Below are 15572 nucleotides of genomic sequence, written 5' to 3'. Positions count from 1 at the left end.
ATTATTTGTATACCCACGCACTGACAATGTTTATGTGGGATTTTTTTCTTTGTTTGAAATATTTGTATGTGTTAGATTCAGCTCTCGCAAAAACAAAATAAACAAAATATCAGAAGTGTTAAAATAAAAGTAAAAATAAAATTAAAAATGGAAAGATATTACTACAAAGTGACTGGCGATTCAATAAATTAAATTACTTTTTTTTATAAAAGCACTAATGTTTGCAACTTCTTTCCAGGTAAAAATCTGGTTCCAGAACCGACGCACAAAATGGAAGAAGCAAGACAACATAACCAATGCAGAGGCGGCGGAGCACAAGACGACGCATAAAGGAGACCCCGAAAAGCAAGAAGGGAAGCCTAGAAGACCCTCTGAAACGTCAACGCCAGATCTAGCAGTCGTGGACATGACAACGAAGAAACCAGAAAAAGTAATCCTGCAAACACCGAAAACCCAAAAGATACCCCTTCCTCCTACGACAAAACAACACGTGGTCAGACCAGTAGTACCGGAAGTGACCAAAAACGTCAATTCTACATCTCCAATGACTATCGATCATCCATGCGATAATGACATCGAGAATCGGATATCTCTCACCAAGATCACGAATATTCTACCATCAAACCATTCTGCAAGCTCCTTGGACGGCTCCATGGAAAGAAGGATAGCTGTGCAGGTAAATCTGGATAGCAGAAATGCTATAGACATGACTGGATATCCTATAAAGGACAATTCGCAATCTCCTACAACAGAGCTGACAGCTCAAAATATTTAAATTATTAGTGTGCCCTTCTTGCCTGTAAAATTTCGATAGACTGCCTTTCTGAATCGTTTGACTTCGATTGTACAATTGTAGATAAACGTGCCAACTGTCCAGTACCTATTAATGTAATTGAAAAATATTTTTGAATACAAAATCGTAGAAGTTATATTGTAAAAGTATATTTTACATTTGTAACGTATGTTTTTCTTTAATGCCAATAATAATAGTTGTATATCCATTTTTAATTTCAATTCTCAAAATGTTGAAAGTTTTACTTACAACTTTTTGAGTGTGTCCAAATAATATAAGAGTTTCTGCTTAATAAAGCTTCTTTACATCTCATCAATAGATGTCTCTAGTGAAGTTCTAGTGATTCAAGAACAAGGTTTCTAAATTGGTTCATATATATAGAACTTCCAAGAATTTGAGTAGTGTGGTTGTCAATAATGGGTAGAATTGGTGAATGTTACACGTGTGTAAATTAATCACTTTAACCAGCCTATGACGGTCGTCAGCCCCGTAAATGCCCAGACTTCCATATTCTTCTTCATCTTTGATGAGATGTTAAAAAATAATATGAATAAATAATAAGTTTTACTTAGTAAATACCACTATTTCTTAAAATTTATTGTGACACGTGTTTCGATGCATTCTGCATCATTTTCAAACACCGTATGTGAAGGTAATTCTAAATTTTATATATGGCTCTTTTGGACATTGAACGTTGACTGCCAAACCAATTAATGAAATACTATTATAAGCGGTTCATTATAACTGTTTTAAATTTTAACTTTTACTTTTTTTTAGCTTGTGAGAATAGGCATTAAAAATAAAACAATATTATATATATTAGTTTACGTAATAAAAACAAATTTAGGTTTCTCCAATAGATTTCATTAATTTATTCAGCAGTCACTTTGTGGTAAAACCTATCTATTTTTAATTTAAAAAATTACTTAGTAAAACCACTATTTCTTAAAATCTACTGTGACATGTGTTTAGAACTAACTCTAATGGAGAATTAAATTTTGATTTCACGCACCCTAATACGTATTTATTATTTATTCAGACTGATTATTTAATTTAATTATTTAAAGCTTGCGAATTGCTTTTGTAAACTTATTTTCAGATTTTTTATTATTCATAACGTGTGTTTTAAAGAAAGTATTTTACATACCTGTATATACACCAAGAGCAGAAATCTACTATTTCCTAAGATTTATAAAATCATTTTTCCCTCTAAGCCTTCTTAATTATTTTTAGGGAGTTAGCAGATTTGCATTCTGAGACACCAACATTGTGGCTTGTACTCGTATGTACAGTAAATCCTCCTGTAACGTTGAGATAGGAACCGGGTTATCGGAGTACGTGTGTAAATACATTTTTTAAAATCCCTATTAAGTTTCCGTGGATAACGCGGTTCTAATTCGACGTTTTAGGGGGGTTTTCTGTATTTTCTGTAATATGTTGCAAATTTTGAACCATTTTCAGTATGCACCATATAATAACCTACATAAACTTACAATATGTAAAATATCGATATTCTTTTTTTTATAAAATAAAATAGTATCAACTTGTGGCATACTTTCAATACAATGTTTTTTTAAATTTCATATAATACTGTAGTATTTTTTTTTATCATACTACTATGATATTCGAAATGAATGCAAATCAATAAAATATTTTAGTATTACTTATTCTCTTTATCAGACACTGGATTATTCACTAAACGAATAATTTATCTAAAAAATAAACTGTATACTTCACAAATTTCTCAACTTAACGTGCCACTATCAGCCATTCCATAAGAACTACCATATGAATATACATCTTGTATATACATCTTTCAAATAAATAATGCGATATGGATGTTCAATAATGGGCAGAATGGTCAACGTTACACAAGTGTATAAAGTGATCACTTTAGCCACCTAAATGCTAAGTCGTAAACGCTGGAATGCTCAGACTTCCATCTTCTTTCGTATAAAAACGATACATGTTTCATCTCAAGTTGAGACACTTTAATATCAATAAAATATTATGTTTGTATATTACGATTTTTATCATTATTATAAGCCTTCACTTGTTTATATTTATCATAAAATATCATATTTTCAACAGCTGTGATTTCTTGAAGCTGTAAAATTCGTGGTAGATTTTCCTTATCGTATGTTTTGTTTTTGTAAAAAAGTTATACATACACATGTTTCTTAGATATCATATATTTCTTACGTCAGTATTTCTTTTGTAAACTACCCTAAGTAACCACCCTAAAATCCTTGGAATTTCTTAGAACATATTTTCTTTAACCATAGCTCGTAATTATTTCGTCAGTCAGAAGGGTTTTCTTGTGATTGTCCAGAATTTTTTTTATTAAAAAATACTCTATTACTTTGATGATGCTTTTCACAATCTGATTCTATTTTTTTTTATAAAAGATAATATATTATTTGTAAAAAAAAACCCTTACGTGCATTTTTTTTGAAAACCGTCTTTGCTTTGTTATATTACCAAAATTTTTAATCAATGATCATGAAAATTCATCGTATTTTTTTTCAATGCCCAGATATAATTTTTTCTTCTTTTTTACAACTAAATTGTAACGCGTTCGAGATCATCAGTTCTTAAAATTACAATACAAATCACAAAATCCAAAATTGTTGACATTATTACACCCGTACAGTAATTAGATACAAGCACCTTTTCAAAATTGGCGTTGCTTAGTAGGTTCAATTCTCACCAACTACACAATTACTTTTTCATAATTACACATACTCTTTTATTCTGCCGAAAATCCTCTTAAATACAAGTTTTGAGGGTTTTTCTTCTTTTTAAATGTTGACGTACAAAAAATGTCCTTTGGCGTTGGATCAAAAATTTTTGACAACCACTGGAATAAACTAATGGCTGACGCACACTTTGAACCAATCTCTACTTTTGTTATTTTGTTATTGTCGGTAAAAATAATGAAAAAATAAAAAGTATTGATAATAAATAAAATAATAATTTTTCATTTATTACCGCTGAATCCAAAAAATTACACATTTTATTTAATAATACATAGTAATACAATTGTACTTAAAGTATACTTAACCTCAAACATGTTTTGTATTCGGCAATATTAAATATATTTTGTGCAATTAAGTGATTTATTAAATAACTGTTTATTATATCGCTCACTCCTTTTAAAAACGTCATAAATCAAAAATCGACAATTTTCAGTTGTGCGTGTATTCGGAATGCCCAGAAAACGTACTATATCCCAGCAAAAGCGGCATACTTTTAACTTAATATTTACCCGCTACAGGGCAGAAAGTGTTGTTTTTGCATTTTGAAGAAAAGGTATTGTTTAATAAATATTAATATTTTTCAAATGAAGAACCTTCAGGTTTTACCTAAAAAGATCTGTTGCATAGTAAAAAGTTCAATAAGTAGCTTGATATTTATTTTTAATACATTGTATTATATTTTTAAATTTTAAAAACATTCTCCTGAAAAATCAAGTTTTTTTTTATTTATGACGTTCTTGAAAGGAGTGAGCGATATGAGAATTTCGTATGAGAATTATAAAAAAAATATATAATTATACTTTTAAAAATATGTGACATTATTTATACAGGTGTGTCTAGCAAACGATATCATGAAGGTGGATAAGATTTTAAATAAAACAAATGTATTTTTGAATAGCACCATACTACTTACTTATATTTATGTTGTAAATAGTTTAAAATACACTTAATATTTGTATAAGAAAATATTGAGAATTTGGTTGTAAATACAATCTTATAATTATGTATCTTTATATTTGTGTGTTCGTATAAATTATCTTATGATATGATCAACCCTATCCTATTATTTAAGACCCTACGTGAGCTTATGACAATTGTTTAAAATTAAGTACTTTTTGTATTATATCATGAAACGGTATTGATCCTACCAGTAAGTTATATTTTATATGTCATAAAATGTGAATACTCGTTTTTTTTTGTAAATATTAAAGTGATAGTTTGTAGTATGTATAGTAAATGTTCAAAGTATGTATTACAAAAAAACGTTTTATTATTTAGAATCCCAAACAAAGAATTAAAGATTTCCTAATGATTTATAACTTTTTATTTACCTTTTCCCTCGTTTCTTTCAAAACTTTGATTTAAATTTTAAAAAATTACAGGTTTGTTACATGTTTTTATTGGCTATCTCTTGCTGCGAGCAATGGAGATCTAAGTGAATGCGGATTTCGCATTTTGATAATGAATATTATTTATAATGTATGGAAGTGAAGCATGGAATTGGCAAAAGAAGTATTAAAGTGGACTATATGCAATCGAATTGCGAGTGTCATAAGAGTATGCAGGAAAACGATGTATGATAAATGTTCGAATGGTGATTGATATAGGGAAAGAATGCGAGGCTGAGATGAGCATTATTTATAAAATTAAGAAAGGAATGTTGAGATGGTTTGGGCATAACAATCGAATGAGTGAAGAAAGAGCAGTAGAACAAATTTATGAGACGAATGTGGTTGGTGATAGAGCCAGAGAAATACCGAGGAAAACTTGGCATGATGAAGTATTTGAAATATTTGAAAGTGGTTAGGTCTGGAGTAGGAATGATTGTCAAATTTTGTATGAGGAGATGCATGAATTTGGACAAGGAGAAGATTGTTTACAAAGACAGATTCATGAGGCGTTCTATTCTCTCTGCCTATCCATGCGGTGAAGTGGCGTAATGGTTAGTAAGTTAGTTATTTTGGCTACCGCGCTATCTTCGGGATACCAGTCCATTTTTGATTTAGTATCCACGGATTAATAACGTTATTAATTAACGATTTCACAAATTATTTGAAATGCTTTCCCCGAATGGCAATAATATTGCTGCTAAACTAGGCGGGGAAATACCGGAAATGCATAACCCTTTACTGACTAAAACCACAAAACGGATCAAATATTTGCATTGTGCATGCGAGAGTATTTAAGTTCTATTGCATTAAAATTTCACGTTAAATACAGGACGCTACATTTAAAAAATATGTTAAGTTGTTAAATTATAGCTAAGAGGGTTTTTACTACAGAACAACACATAAATATATGATAAAAACATTGAAAATATGTTTTACTTCGAATACAATAATAAAACAATTTTTAAAATAACAAACAACATGAGAGCACTTTTCTGAGTTCATTAATGTAAACACGACTAGTTTTAAGAACATCGGTAGCGGTTTAAACTAGTCGTGTTTATATTAACAATGTCAAAAAACTGATTTATTCCGGTGTTTTATTTCCATTTTTAAATCACTATGTTATTTCACAAAGTAATTTGAAATACAGAAAAACACATAAAATATATTTTGTTTATTAATTAATTATCTTTTATAAAACTTTTAGGAATATATGCTTAATGCACAACATATAACTATAATTGACGTTTATTTTTATGTTTATAAGGTAAAACTATTCAAAATATGCAAATTTATCTTGGTCACTTATTTCATATACCTACCTACCTTTTTTATTTACTGAGAATACATATACTTAATATGTTTTTATTTAAAATCATAATGTCTGTTAAATGAAATCCATTATTATCATTTTTCATATTTTCATTTTTCATATTTTCATTGTATAAAATTCATATGAACAAGTAACAAAATGAAACAAGTAATAAGTATATTATGAACAGACAATATTTGTTTTTGTCTGCCTTTTTTGAGTTCGCTGAATCTGAACCTCTATCGAAATGCTTTCAAAGCTTCATGAAACCGTAGAAATCTATGAAATATGGGTGTTATTATACCCATGATTATTAAATCGTTTTTCTTCAGTGATAATTATTTTTATATAATTTTCTGAATATAAAAATGTATGACTACTTATGCACATGGTAAAATAAGTCATTATCTGAGTTGAAATACAATACATACTTACTGTTTTTTTGCGAGAACAAATCCGAGTGTGGGAGTTCAAAAAGTTTGTCTAAATTTCGATAGATGCCTCTATACCTGTCATACTCGGAAGGTAGGTAAGTACGTCATTAATTTTTATAAATATTGTCTATTGGATGTGATTTGTTTATGGCTGTACTTGTCTTTTTTGTAAACAAAAATATCTATGGTTGAGAATTTTAATTTGACATATTATATTTACTCTTTGACAGTTGACAGTTTTAAGGTTATTTGGATATCAGCAAGTTTTTAATTTATTATTGTTAGATTATTTTAATTCGTCAAACACTAATGCTGTAAAGCACCGCATTCTTCATTAACGGTATTCTCCATTATCTTCGATAGTGAATGATGTTTATAGGTTATAATAATAAATGTAACCCATGTAAATAAATGTAATTAATAATTGTTAATTGAATGAAAACGATGTAAATTGAATTTTATACGCTAAGTATCTACAAAACAACGGATCCATAATGTCTCACCAGTTTTTGAGTGATAATTTAGCACTGTAATTTGTGCAATTGTTAATGTATTTATACTTGAGATGTTTTCAAGTAAGTACAAATATTGTTTGGTTCCAATGTGTAAAAACACTACAGTAAAAACGCCAGATAAGTTGTTTCTAGCCTTCCCAATGGATGACAGAAGGCGACAAGAATGGTATAATGCTATGAAACGATGCGATAAAAAACCCCCTTTGTCTCCTAAGAGCCACCTCCATTGTTGCGAAGACCATTTCAATGTAAGTAACCACCGTGTTGATAGTACTTTTAGTTTTTTGTTCTACCCAGAGTCATCCTCTGTAGTGTAATAGTTAGCACGCTCCGTTAGCACCGTACTGAAAGTCCCGGGTTCGATTCCCAAGGGGGGAGGTGGTCAAATAAATAAGTTGGGTATTATATCCAAAATAAAACAACACTCTGACTGTTTGATAATGTCCTAAGAAGACGAAATGCGTCACGTATTAACATATACATAAATAAATGCGGAATTCGATCCAACAAACCTCATTTAATTTTGGATATATTACCCAACAATTCAATATGGAATTCTACCAACTGTCTGCAGCTACAATAATAAACAAATAAGTGTTTTTTTCACAAAATTTCTTCCTCAATTAACAAACTGTTTGGGCGAAACGCTTAAAAGCATCTTTAACATACTGTTAGTTGAGATCGGGAGACGTTTATAAGCCTTCTATTTGCTTACTTTTGGTAGAGCGCGAGAGATGCCAAAAACCATTATACAGATTGGAATTGGGTTTACAGTTACTTGTGATTAGTATACTAAGGGTGGGATTGCAGACTGTCTGAGTGTAATTAGGGTTGGGGTTGATGAGAAAACCATCCTACAACAATGTGTTAAGGTACTTATTGTACTCTACAACCCAATTCCTGAATTCCATCCTCATAGAAATCTGCCGTCCGATTTCTTTACCTCTTCGCCACAGCTGTTACAGCTGTTCTTACATTAGAAAACAAAAGTTTAATCAAAACCAATGCAAAAACCGTCAAAAGTTACCCAGATTAAGTGTTATAATATTCATTTTCTTTATATTACAGCTTGAAGAAGACGTTGAAAACTACATGAGGGTCAAGTTTATGGGAGGCGTTATGCGACTAAAAACAAATGTCATCCCTCATAAATTTCACTGCCAAAAAATAAGGGATTCCCCTCAAAGACCAGCATTGGCTCAAAGGCAACACCAAAAACTTATCGCATGTGCAATAGAGTCTTCATCAAACACAGAATTACAGTCCACGCCTGAACCAGAGGTAAAGCACTGTTGCAGGCAGCCAAATTTATATATTTTGTCCGCCTGCTTAGTGTAATAATTACCACACTCGGCTACTGTGCTGGAGGTCCCAAGTTCAATTCCCGTGGCGGCGAGGTCAAATAAATTTAAGTGATTTTTACTCTTATATTTATTCAATATAATATAATATAATATCCTGGACTGATGCCTGAAGCGGAAGGCTCATCACCTTTCCTCCATGTGTTATTTTACAAAAATGGCACTATATAAGTTATCCAAATTTATTATTATTATTATTATTACACTGCGTTTATATGATAGAGTGCCCTATGTCTACCCACCCCTACACAATGTCGGGTGCAAATAAGGGTTAAAAAAAAATTACATCTTACATACACTCCAGAATCGTGAAGGGTTTTAACGTATAGTTACAGGGTGGATTTATACCTTTTCCTTAACCTGTCAGGGAGTATGGCCATACATGATCGTCCAAACAAAACTTTCCTCATAGAAGTATGGGCGTACATGAACGGCCCCTCTTATAACTAAAGCCTGGGGAGATTTATTTTTAAAAAGGCACTTGTACTGCCATCTGTGGTTGAATTCAAACACTAAAACCACACTTCAGATTATTTTTCAGTTTTACCTACGTTTTGCTTGAAACAAAGATGTCATTGTAATGACGCAGTCAAAGAAAACCCATAATGTTTCAAGATAACACTGCTTTGATGGGAGTGACTATACACCATTGATGAGTGTTAGAAGAAGATAAAATAGCGAGTGTTTTTGCCTAGAATTTTCACTCATGAATTACATGAAATTATAGTAACTTTAAACATAAAGTGTAAATCCACTCACACGTAGGCATAGGCTATGAAACTTATAAAGTTGAAGCCTGAGTAGAGACATGATAAACGGTATTGCATAAGCCGTAGCTAGATTTCAGAGTTACTTGGACGTTAGGTAATTTAAAAAAAAAAAAGAAGAAGATATTTGCATGAGTTTTACATCAGAATCGACGGTTTTTCCAATACTTAAATAAAGTGTTATGTAACTGACATTTGTAGCTGTCATTTTCACTCAATGTAGTACAATCATACTTGGATATAAGCGAAACCTTTTTAGAAGACAGTTGGCTTAAGAACCCGTCATTTAAAAGAAAGCATGGATAAATGAGAGAAACCTCTTTATAAGATTTTTTAAAAATATATATTTTGCGCTGTCTTATATCCAGATTCGACTACGCATCTACACATTAAAATAACTCACAACTTGTATTACTTTTTACAGATGGACTGCTCTTCCATGAGTGACAAATGTGTTCCAGAGATGAATGATCTAGAAGAAAATAATATTCTTCATACTTTTGAAGGATCACAATGTCCAAATGCATTTAATCCCGAAATTGAAGCAGTATCTCACAAAATTAATCGTAAAATTCCGCATTGTAATGAAGACTTGCTATACTGCAATCTTCGGAATGGTATTTGTGCGGAAAATGCAGTTATACAAGTCTCTAACAATGAAGTTAGGGATATTCTAAACACTGATGAAAGATCACTTTCAGTTATGCAGAACAAATATTATTTTATTGTCAAGACTGAACCAGAGATTAATACTAATTTACAGTCCTATGAAAATAAATCAACCTCTTTAAGAATTTGTAATGATGTACATTTTTGCTATCCTGATGTTAAAGGGGAATGTGCAGAATCAATTTGCAACAGTAAAGGTGATCCTAGTGAGTACTGGTGCTTTTTACCTCCAAATTTAAGCTGCTTTTTACCTACAATTGTGTAATGTGATGTTTTCTGAAGGGAACACGCCTTCACTCCGTCAAGGATTCCAAAGAGCCTTAAAATTCTGTGTAAAAAAGATTTTGTTGTAAATGTTATTTTTTATAAAAAATTGCTTTACAATTAATATGCATCTTGTAGTCCATAAAATATGGTAATTGTGGGGTAACGCTGTACGATGTTATATTACCATTATACAAAAAATATATAAATATTTAACATTTATTTACAGCTCCAGATTTTGACGGGAATCACACTAACATAAAGGAACAAACCATGAATAGATCTTTAAGGAATACAAATACATCCCTACCAGCCAGATTGACTGAACGTCATTTTATGGGAAGGTTTCCGCTGACTCAAAAAAAAAATACTTCAATAAGATGGTGTGCTGTATGCTCACAGAACAAAATTAAAAAAGAAACACAATATCGATGTAAACAGTGCGATGTGGGCCTGTGTGTTGAGCCCTGTTTCGAAGTATACCATACTTTGGATAACTATCGTTGTCAAGATATCAAAAAAAAGAGAAAAAAGAAATAATAAGAATGTGTTTATAATTGATATACACATTATTATTATTTCGACAAAAACCCGAAAAATAATTAAATGAAAACGATCTTTATTCAATTTTTTGAGACTATAGGATACATCATGCGATGACATTTTTAGAAAAAGGTCAATTTATGTGCCGTTTTTATAAAAAAAATCATATCAAGACCGGTTACTTACTTCTAGATAGTTGCATAATGCAATAAATGTCTAAGGGAAAAAGTGAATGTGGAAATTTAGATTCAACCTGGTCTCTAAGGATAAGAGATCTGGAAAAGGAATTTAGGAATTCTAAATACATATCTCAGATTCAGGGGAAGTTGTTACATCCTGCGGGACTTGCAACCTGACGAAGATCCTATCACCGAGATTTGTATTGGAACAATGTTTGATCTACGATAGTTGATGTGCTTGCTGATAGAAGAATTGCATGTCTCCCGTTGATTTTCTTAGGAAAATATAGCTCTGAGATATACATCAGTGCCTTTCCTAAATTGCCTTAAAGACTCTCCGGTAATATTATACTTTCTGGACACTATGAAGTTCTCTAATGTGTCAATTGTGCTGCGATTGGGTATTAAAGATTATCAATCTAAAACTTCCGAGAGATATGCAAAAAAATTACCATGATGAAGGGCAGAAGAAAAAAGATGAAAAAGATACCAAGTAGGAGCAATGTAAACCAGCTAAAAGAAAAGACAAGTGTTGTATCATATAATGGTATGAAAAACCTTGCTTTGGACAAAAAGCACTTAAATTTCAGGATAAAAATAACTCAAATAAAATATCTTCCCAGAAACTGTGCATTTCCTTAAAAGACTTTCATAAATAACAAAACATAAGTTCTTGGTTTTTTATATAAAAAATGATTTTGAATTTATGCTGTTTATAAAAGAGCTATTAATAATTAGAGAATGGAGGTGAATATATACAAAATAGATTGTGTCAGCGGCCATATCATCCGTGAGTGCCTGACTCATAGCCAAACTAATAACTAATAAACACTCGTCAAACAATAAATGAAGAATGTGACTCAGTAAGGACACATTACTGTAAATTTAAAATGATTATTATGTATATGATGAAATACATAAATGAAATTATTTAATTTGAAAATAAACTACATGTTACTTCTCTATACTGTTTTTTCTGCTTAAACCCTACCAAGTATCTTTTATTTGCTTTTTTTTATGTAAAATAAGGAAATAATGCAAGGCTGAGATTAGCATTATCAATAAAACTAAGCCCCCAGGCAGACCTCCAAAAAGATGGAAAGACAGCTGGGAGTCAACATCCCAAGAGCGACATGCGGAGGCACAAACAGATCCCTAGGATCTACAAAAAGAAGAATAAAACTAAGGAAAAAGTGTGAGATGATTTGGACATGAGTGAGGAAAACATGGTAAAAAAATATATTCGGTGAATCCAGTCATAAATAAAAGCAGAGGAGGACTGGGGAAAGCTTGGCATGATCAAGTATGTATTTCAAATACTTGATAGTGGTCAGTCAGGCCAGGAATTGGAATAATTGGCTGATAGGTAAGCGAAAATGCATGAATGTGGAATAGGCAGTGAATGTTTATGAAAATAGGGTGCTTTGGCCTTCTATTCTCTCTGGCTACCTCTGTGGAAAAACGGAGTCATAGTAAGTTTTCCCAATTATGTAATATCCTTCATCATAGACACCTGTACTGCTTTTATAAAGAGAAAAAGTGCTTCTACAAAAATATTTTTTTCAGTATCATTGGATTCAATATCATACTTCCCATGAATTGTACCTACTCGTAAAAGATAACTATGCAGTAACTGCATATGTATATTGAAATCCTATTACTATTCAGAATTTTGATAAAATGCTACTTAGAATGTTTTACTGAATTCCATTTCTTCCAAATTTTCCCTTAATAGTTCTAAATTATCATTATAATTTTGTTTTGAAATTTCTATTTTATTTGAGGAATAAGTGCATACTATCACAAATTTGTAAAATCATTAAAAATAATAAAACAATTAATTGTTATGCTTTCAACATATATTTCCTATGTTGATGTTGCCATATTTGCTGCTGGTTACCTAGTAGTAGTTGAATTATCTGGTAGCTTCATTGTGGATGCCTTATTTCATGTTTCATTGTGTTACACATTCCAGTGACTTCATTATGAAAGTTTTTTTGGTGGGGTGCATGTTCCTTGAGGGATATTCGCGGGGAAGTCACATGTCTGAAAAAAATCAAATGAATTATTAGTTGTAGTGACAGCATAATGAAGGATAGATGATTACGAGAAAGAATTTTGACCAAGCGGAATGATGCAATCCAAAGTGCCTCAGGGCTATTTTTCCTGGAAGACCTTGGAAGGCACAGGATAAATCCAGATAGAGAGAGGACATCTAATAGCAAAGGGGCTGCCATCCTCAGTCATCAGAAGTAGAAGGATTCAGATTTTTTCTTTGCATGTTCAGAATAACTCTGCAGAAAATACACTTTACAAATTAAATATATATTTCATAACTTACTTGTATTATTGGATTAAACCATAGACCAGGGGAGCAAGGGCGAAGATTGGGTATAAGACCTTCGCAAACGTAATAGGTTGAACAATCATCTGGGTTGGGTAAGAAGATCGCCTCACCGCCTGGTGTAGAAATTGAACAGTCGGGAGCACTAGGTTGTGTTGTATTTCCCGGTGGTCCAACGGTTGTTGTGATATTTCCTGGGGATTCTGTTGTTGTTATATTTCCAGGTGGTCCAACTGTTGTGATATTTCCCGGGGATTCTGTAGTTGTAATGTTTCCCGGGGATTCCGTTGTTGTGATATTTCCTGGTGGCCCAACTGTTGTAATATTTCCCGGGGATTCTGTTGTTGTTATATTACCTGGTGGTCCAACTGTTGTGATATTTCCCGGGGATTCCGTTGTTGTTATATTTGCCGGGGATTCTGTTGTAGTGATATTTCCTGGTGGCCCAACTGTTGTAATATTTCCTGGGGATTCTGTTGTTGTGATATTTCCTGGTGGGCCAACTGTTGTAATATTTCCCGGGGATTCTGTTGTTATATTCCCTGGTGGTCCAACAGTTGTAATATTTCCCGGGGATTCCGTTATTGTAATATTACCCGGGGATTCTGTTGTTGTTATATTAATTGGTGGAGACGTGCTAGTTGTTATCTGACCTGGTGGAGTACAAACTCCCTCCGGAATATTCACAGGGAAGTCGCATGTCTGAAAAACATTATTCATCTATTGTGAGTTTCAGTCATTACTTGAATACTTTAAATATTTATGTATATTCACTGCAAATTTAACATTTTATAGTTTATGTAATTTATAAATAAATATAGTTAAATGTGTCCTCGGCACGGGAAGACCCAGTGAGGGCACATTATTGTTAATTATGTGTGTGACAATTTTATATTTACTTTAAAATAATTCTTCCTGCATTTTTTTATTAAAAAAAGAAATATTTGTGTTTTTCATTATTTACAAAAATATTTCAATTTCATACTTTTCCTGTGAGCCTAAGCGGCTTATTATTAGCAATAGGTATCAAATTGTGGTGGAGTGGATTCGAACCGAGAAACTCTGACTATGTAAGAATGTCTGCGACACTAACCACGGGACCACAACCCGACACTATTATATTATACTTCTTTCTATTTATTTTCCTCTGATAAACGGTTGTATAACGGTATATAGATGTATTTTGTAACTCACTTGTATTATTGGATTATACCAAAGACCAGGAGAGCATGGCTGAAGAATGGGTGTAAGGCCATCACAAATGTAGAAGCTGGAACAGTCATCTGGGTTCGGTAAGTACACTGCATTACCGCTAGAGTCTGGAAATGGACATTCGGGAATAGCGGCTTGGGCCAACCCAACTATTGACAGGATGATGAAAACTGGAAAAAACATATTTCTCAATTTGGGTGTAGATAACATCATTCCAACATTCATCTTCTCTTCTTCAAACCCTTATCTGCACCCAATTGTGCATAGGGCACTGCATAAAATCAGTGTTATCTTGATCGTTAATGCATGAACGAATGGTGATCAGCTCTGCGCTTCAGGAACCAGTCCAGGATAATATTTAATACATATTGAAGTGAAGTGTCATAGGCTGGTTTTAAGTTTTGATATTTAGGCATAGGTGAAGAAGAATATGGAAGTCTGGATATTTATAAGGCTTATGACCTGTAATAGGCTGGCTAAGTGATCACTTTACAAATTGTAACATTGACCATTCTACTCACGATTGACAACCACAATACTTAAATTTTTGGAGGTCAAACATATATCATAAATTTCATGACAATTTATACTTGCGTTCACGGCAGCCATCTATGTCTGGTTTATTTACGCAACAATTCAGAGTTAAAAACTATGAGCTTATATAATTTTTCCGATGAAGTTAATTAAAATTAAATGAATTTAAGAAGTGTATTATAATGGTACATAATTTCATTTACGATTTAGTAAGGGTTTTAATATGGATTTTTTGTGCATTTTATTATGGTTATGGATTTATACAGAAAAAAGGTTTTTAAATAATATATGGGTGAATCTAGAAAATTTGTACATTTAGCATATTTGTATGAACACACAGTCTAATGATGTTGGTAACAACGAAACTTGGTCACTGGTCAAATAAATTTAAAGTGGTAAAAACTATATAGCAGTTTCACCAAGAAATTTCAATACAAAAAAAAATATTTAACAAATATACAATAAATGAGGATATAAAAAAATATCAAACTTAAA

General features: G+C 32.0%; 3 protein-coding genes across 4 annotated transcripts in view; 2 read left to right on the top strand and 1 right to left on the bottom strand.

Moving 5' to 3' along the window:
- NK7.1 (homeobox protein NK7.1) overlaps positions 1–2340 on the top strand; it is a 135534-nt gene extending 133194 nt beyond the window's left edge. The window contains exon 4 of the mRNA XM_088270364.1: positions 239–2340. Coding sequence (XP_088126490.1) covers positions 239–775 — 537 coding nt within the window. The 3' untranslated portion in view covers positions 776–2340. The remainder of the gene's footprint in view (positions 1–238) is intronic.
- A 4529-nt stretch (positions 2341–6869) lies between these two features.
- Positions 6870–11950, top strand: LOC148313028 (uncharacterized). Of its 2 annotated transcripts, XR_015838508.1 has the most exons (5): positions 6870–7452; positions 8273–8485; positions 9757–10207; positions 10495–11375; positions 11421–11950. XR_015838508.1 is itself a non-coding variant. In XM_088270346.1 (4 exons), the coding sequence occupies exons 1-4, from the start codon at positions 7255–7257 to the stop codon at positions 10803–10805; spliced, it is 1173 nt and encodes a 390-aa protein (XP_088126472.1). In that variant the 5' UTR covers positions 6870–7254; the 3' UTR covers positions 10806–11950. The 2 variants fall into 2 exon arrangements, 1 of the variants encoding a protein (XP_088126472.1); XM_088270346.1 differs by having other exon boundaries at positions 10495–11950.
- An 889-nt stretch (positions 11951–12839) lies between these two features.
- On the bottom strand, positions 12840–15152 carry LOC148313027 (uncharacterized). The gene is made up of 4 exons (XM_088270180.1): positions 15134–15152; positions 14526–14713; positions 13329–14033; positions 12840–13033 (listed from the first exon to the last, which is right to left on the bottom strand). Exons 1-4 carry the CDS (start codon positions 15150–15152, stop codon positions 12971–12973), a joined length of 975 nt encoding a protein of 324 aa, XP_088126306.1. The 3' UTR covers positions 12840–12970.
- Positions 15153–15572: the final 420 nt, after the last annotated feature.

The sequence above is a fragment of the Brachycentrus maculatus genome, unplaced genomic scaffold, assembly GCF_059751285.1.
Source record: "Brachycentrus maculatus isolate JH-2025_06_01 unplaced genomic scaffold, ASM5975128v1 h1tg000026l, whole genome shotgun sequence".
Classification (NCBI taxonomy): Eukaryota; Metazoa; Arthropoda; class Insecta; order Trichoptera; family Brachycentridae; genus Brachycentrus; species Brachycentrus maculatus.
This window is presented reverse-complemented; position numbering and strand designations above follow the sequence as displayed.

What these genes read in the sequence shown, in the direction of transcription:
- LOC148313028 (XM_088270346.1), top strand. Translation starts at nt 7,255, where the DNA reads ATGTTTTCAAGTAAGTACAAATATTGTTTGGTTCCAATGTGTAAAAAC. An exon ending in AGTCCACGCCTGAACCAGAG is followed by an intron (nt 8,486 to 9,756) that starts GTAAAGCACTGT and finishes TACTTTTTACAG; the next exon opens with ATGGACTGCTCTTCCATGAG. An exon ending in CAACAGTAAAGGTGATCCTA is followed by an intron (nt 10,208 to 10,494) that starts GTGAGTACTGGT and finishes ATTTATTTACAG; the next exon opens with CTCCAGATTTTGACGGGAAT.
- LOC148313027 (XM_088270180.1), bottom strand. An exon ending in GGTATAATCCAATAATACAA is followed by an intron (nt 14,034 to 14,525) that starts GTGAGTTACAAA and finishes AATGTTTTTCAG; the next exon opens with ACATGCGACTTCCCTGTGAA. An exon ending in GGTTTAATCCAATAATACAA is followed by an intron (nt 13,034 to 13,328) that starts GTAAGTTATGAA and finishes GATTTTTTTCAG; the next exon opens with ACATGTGACTTCCCCGCGAA.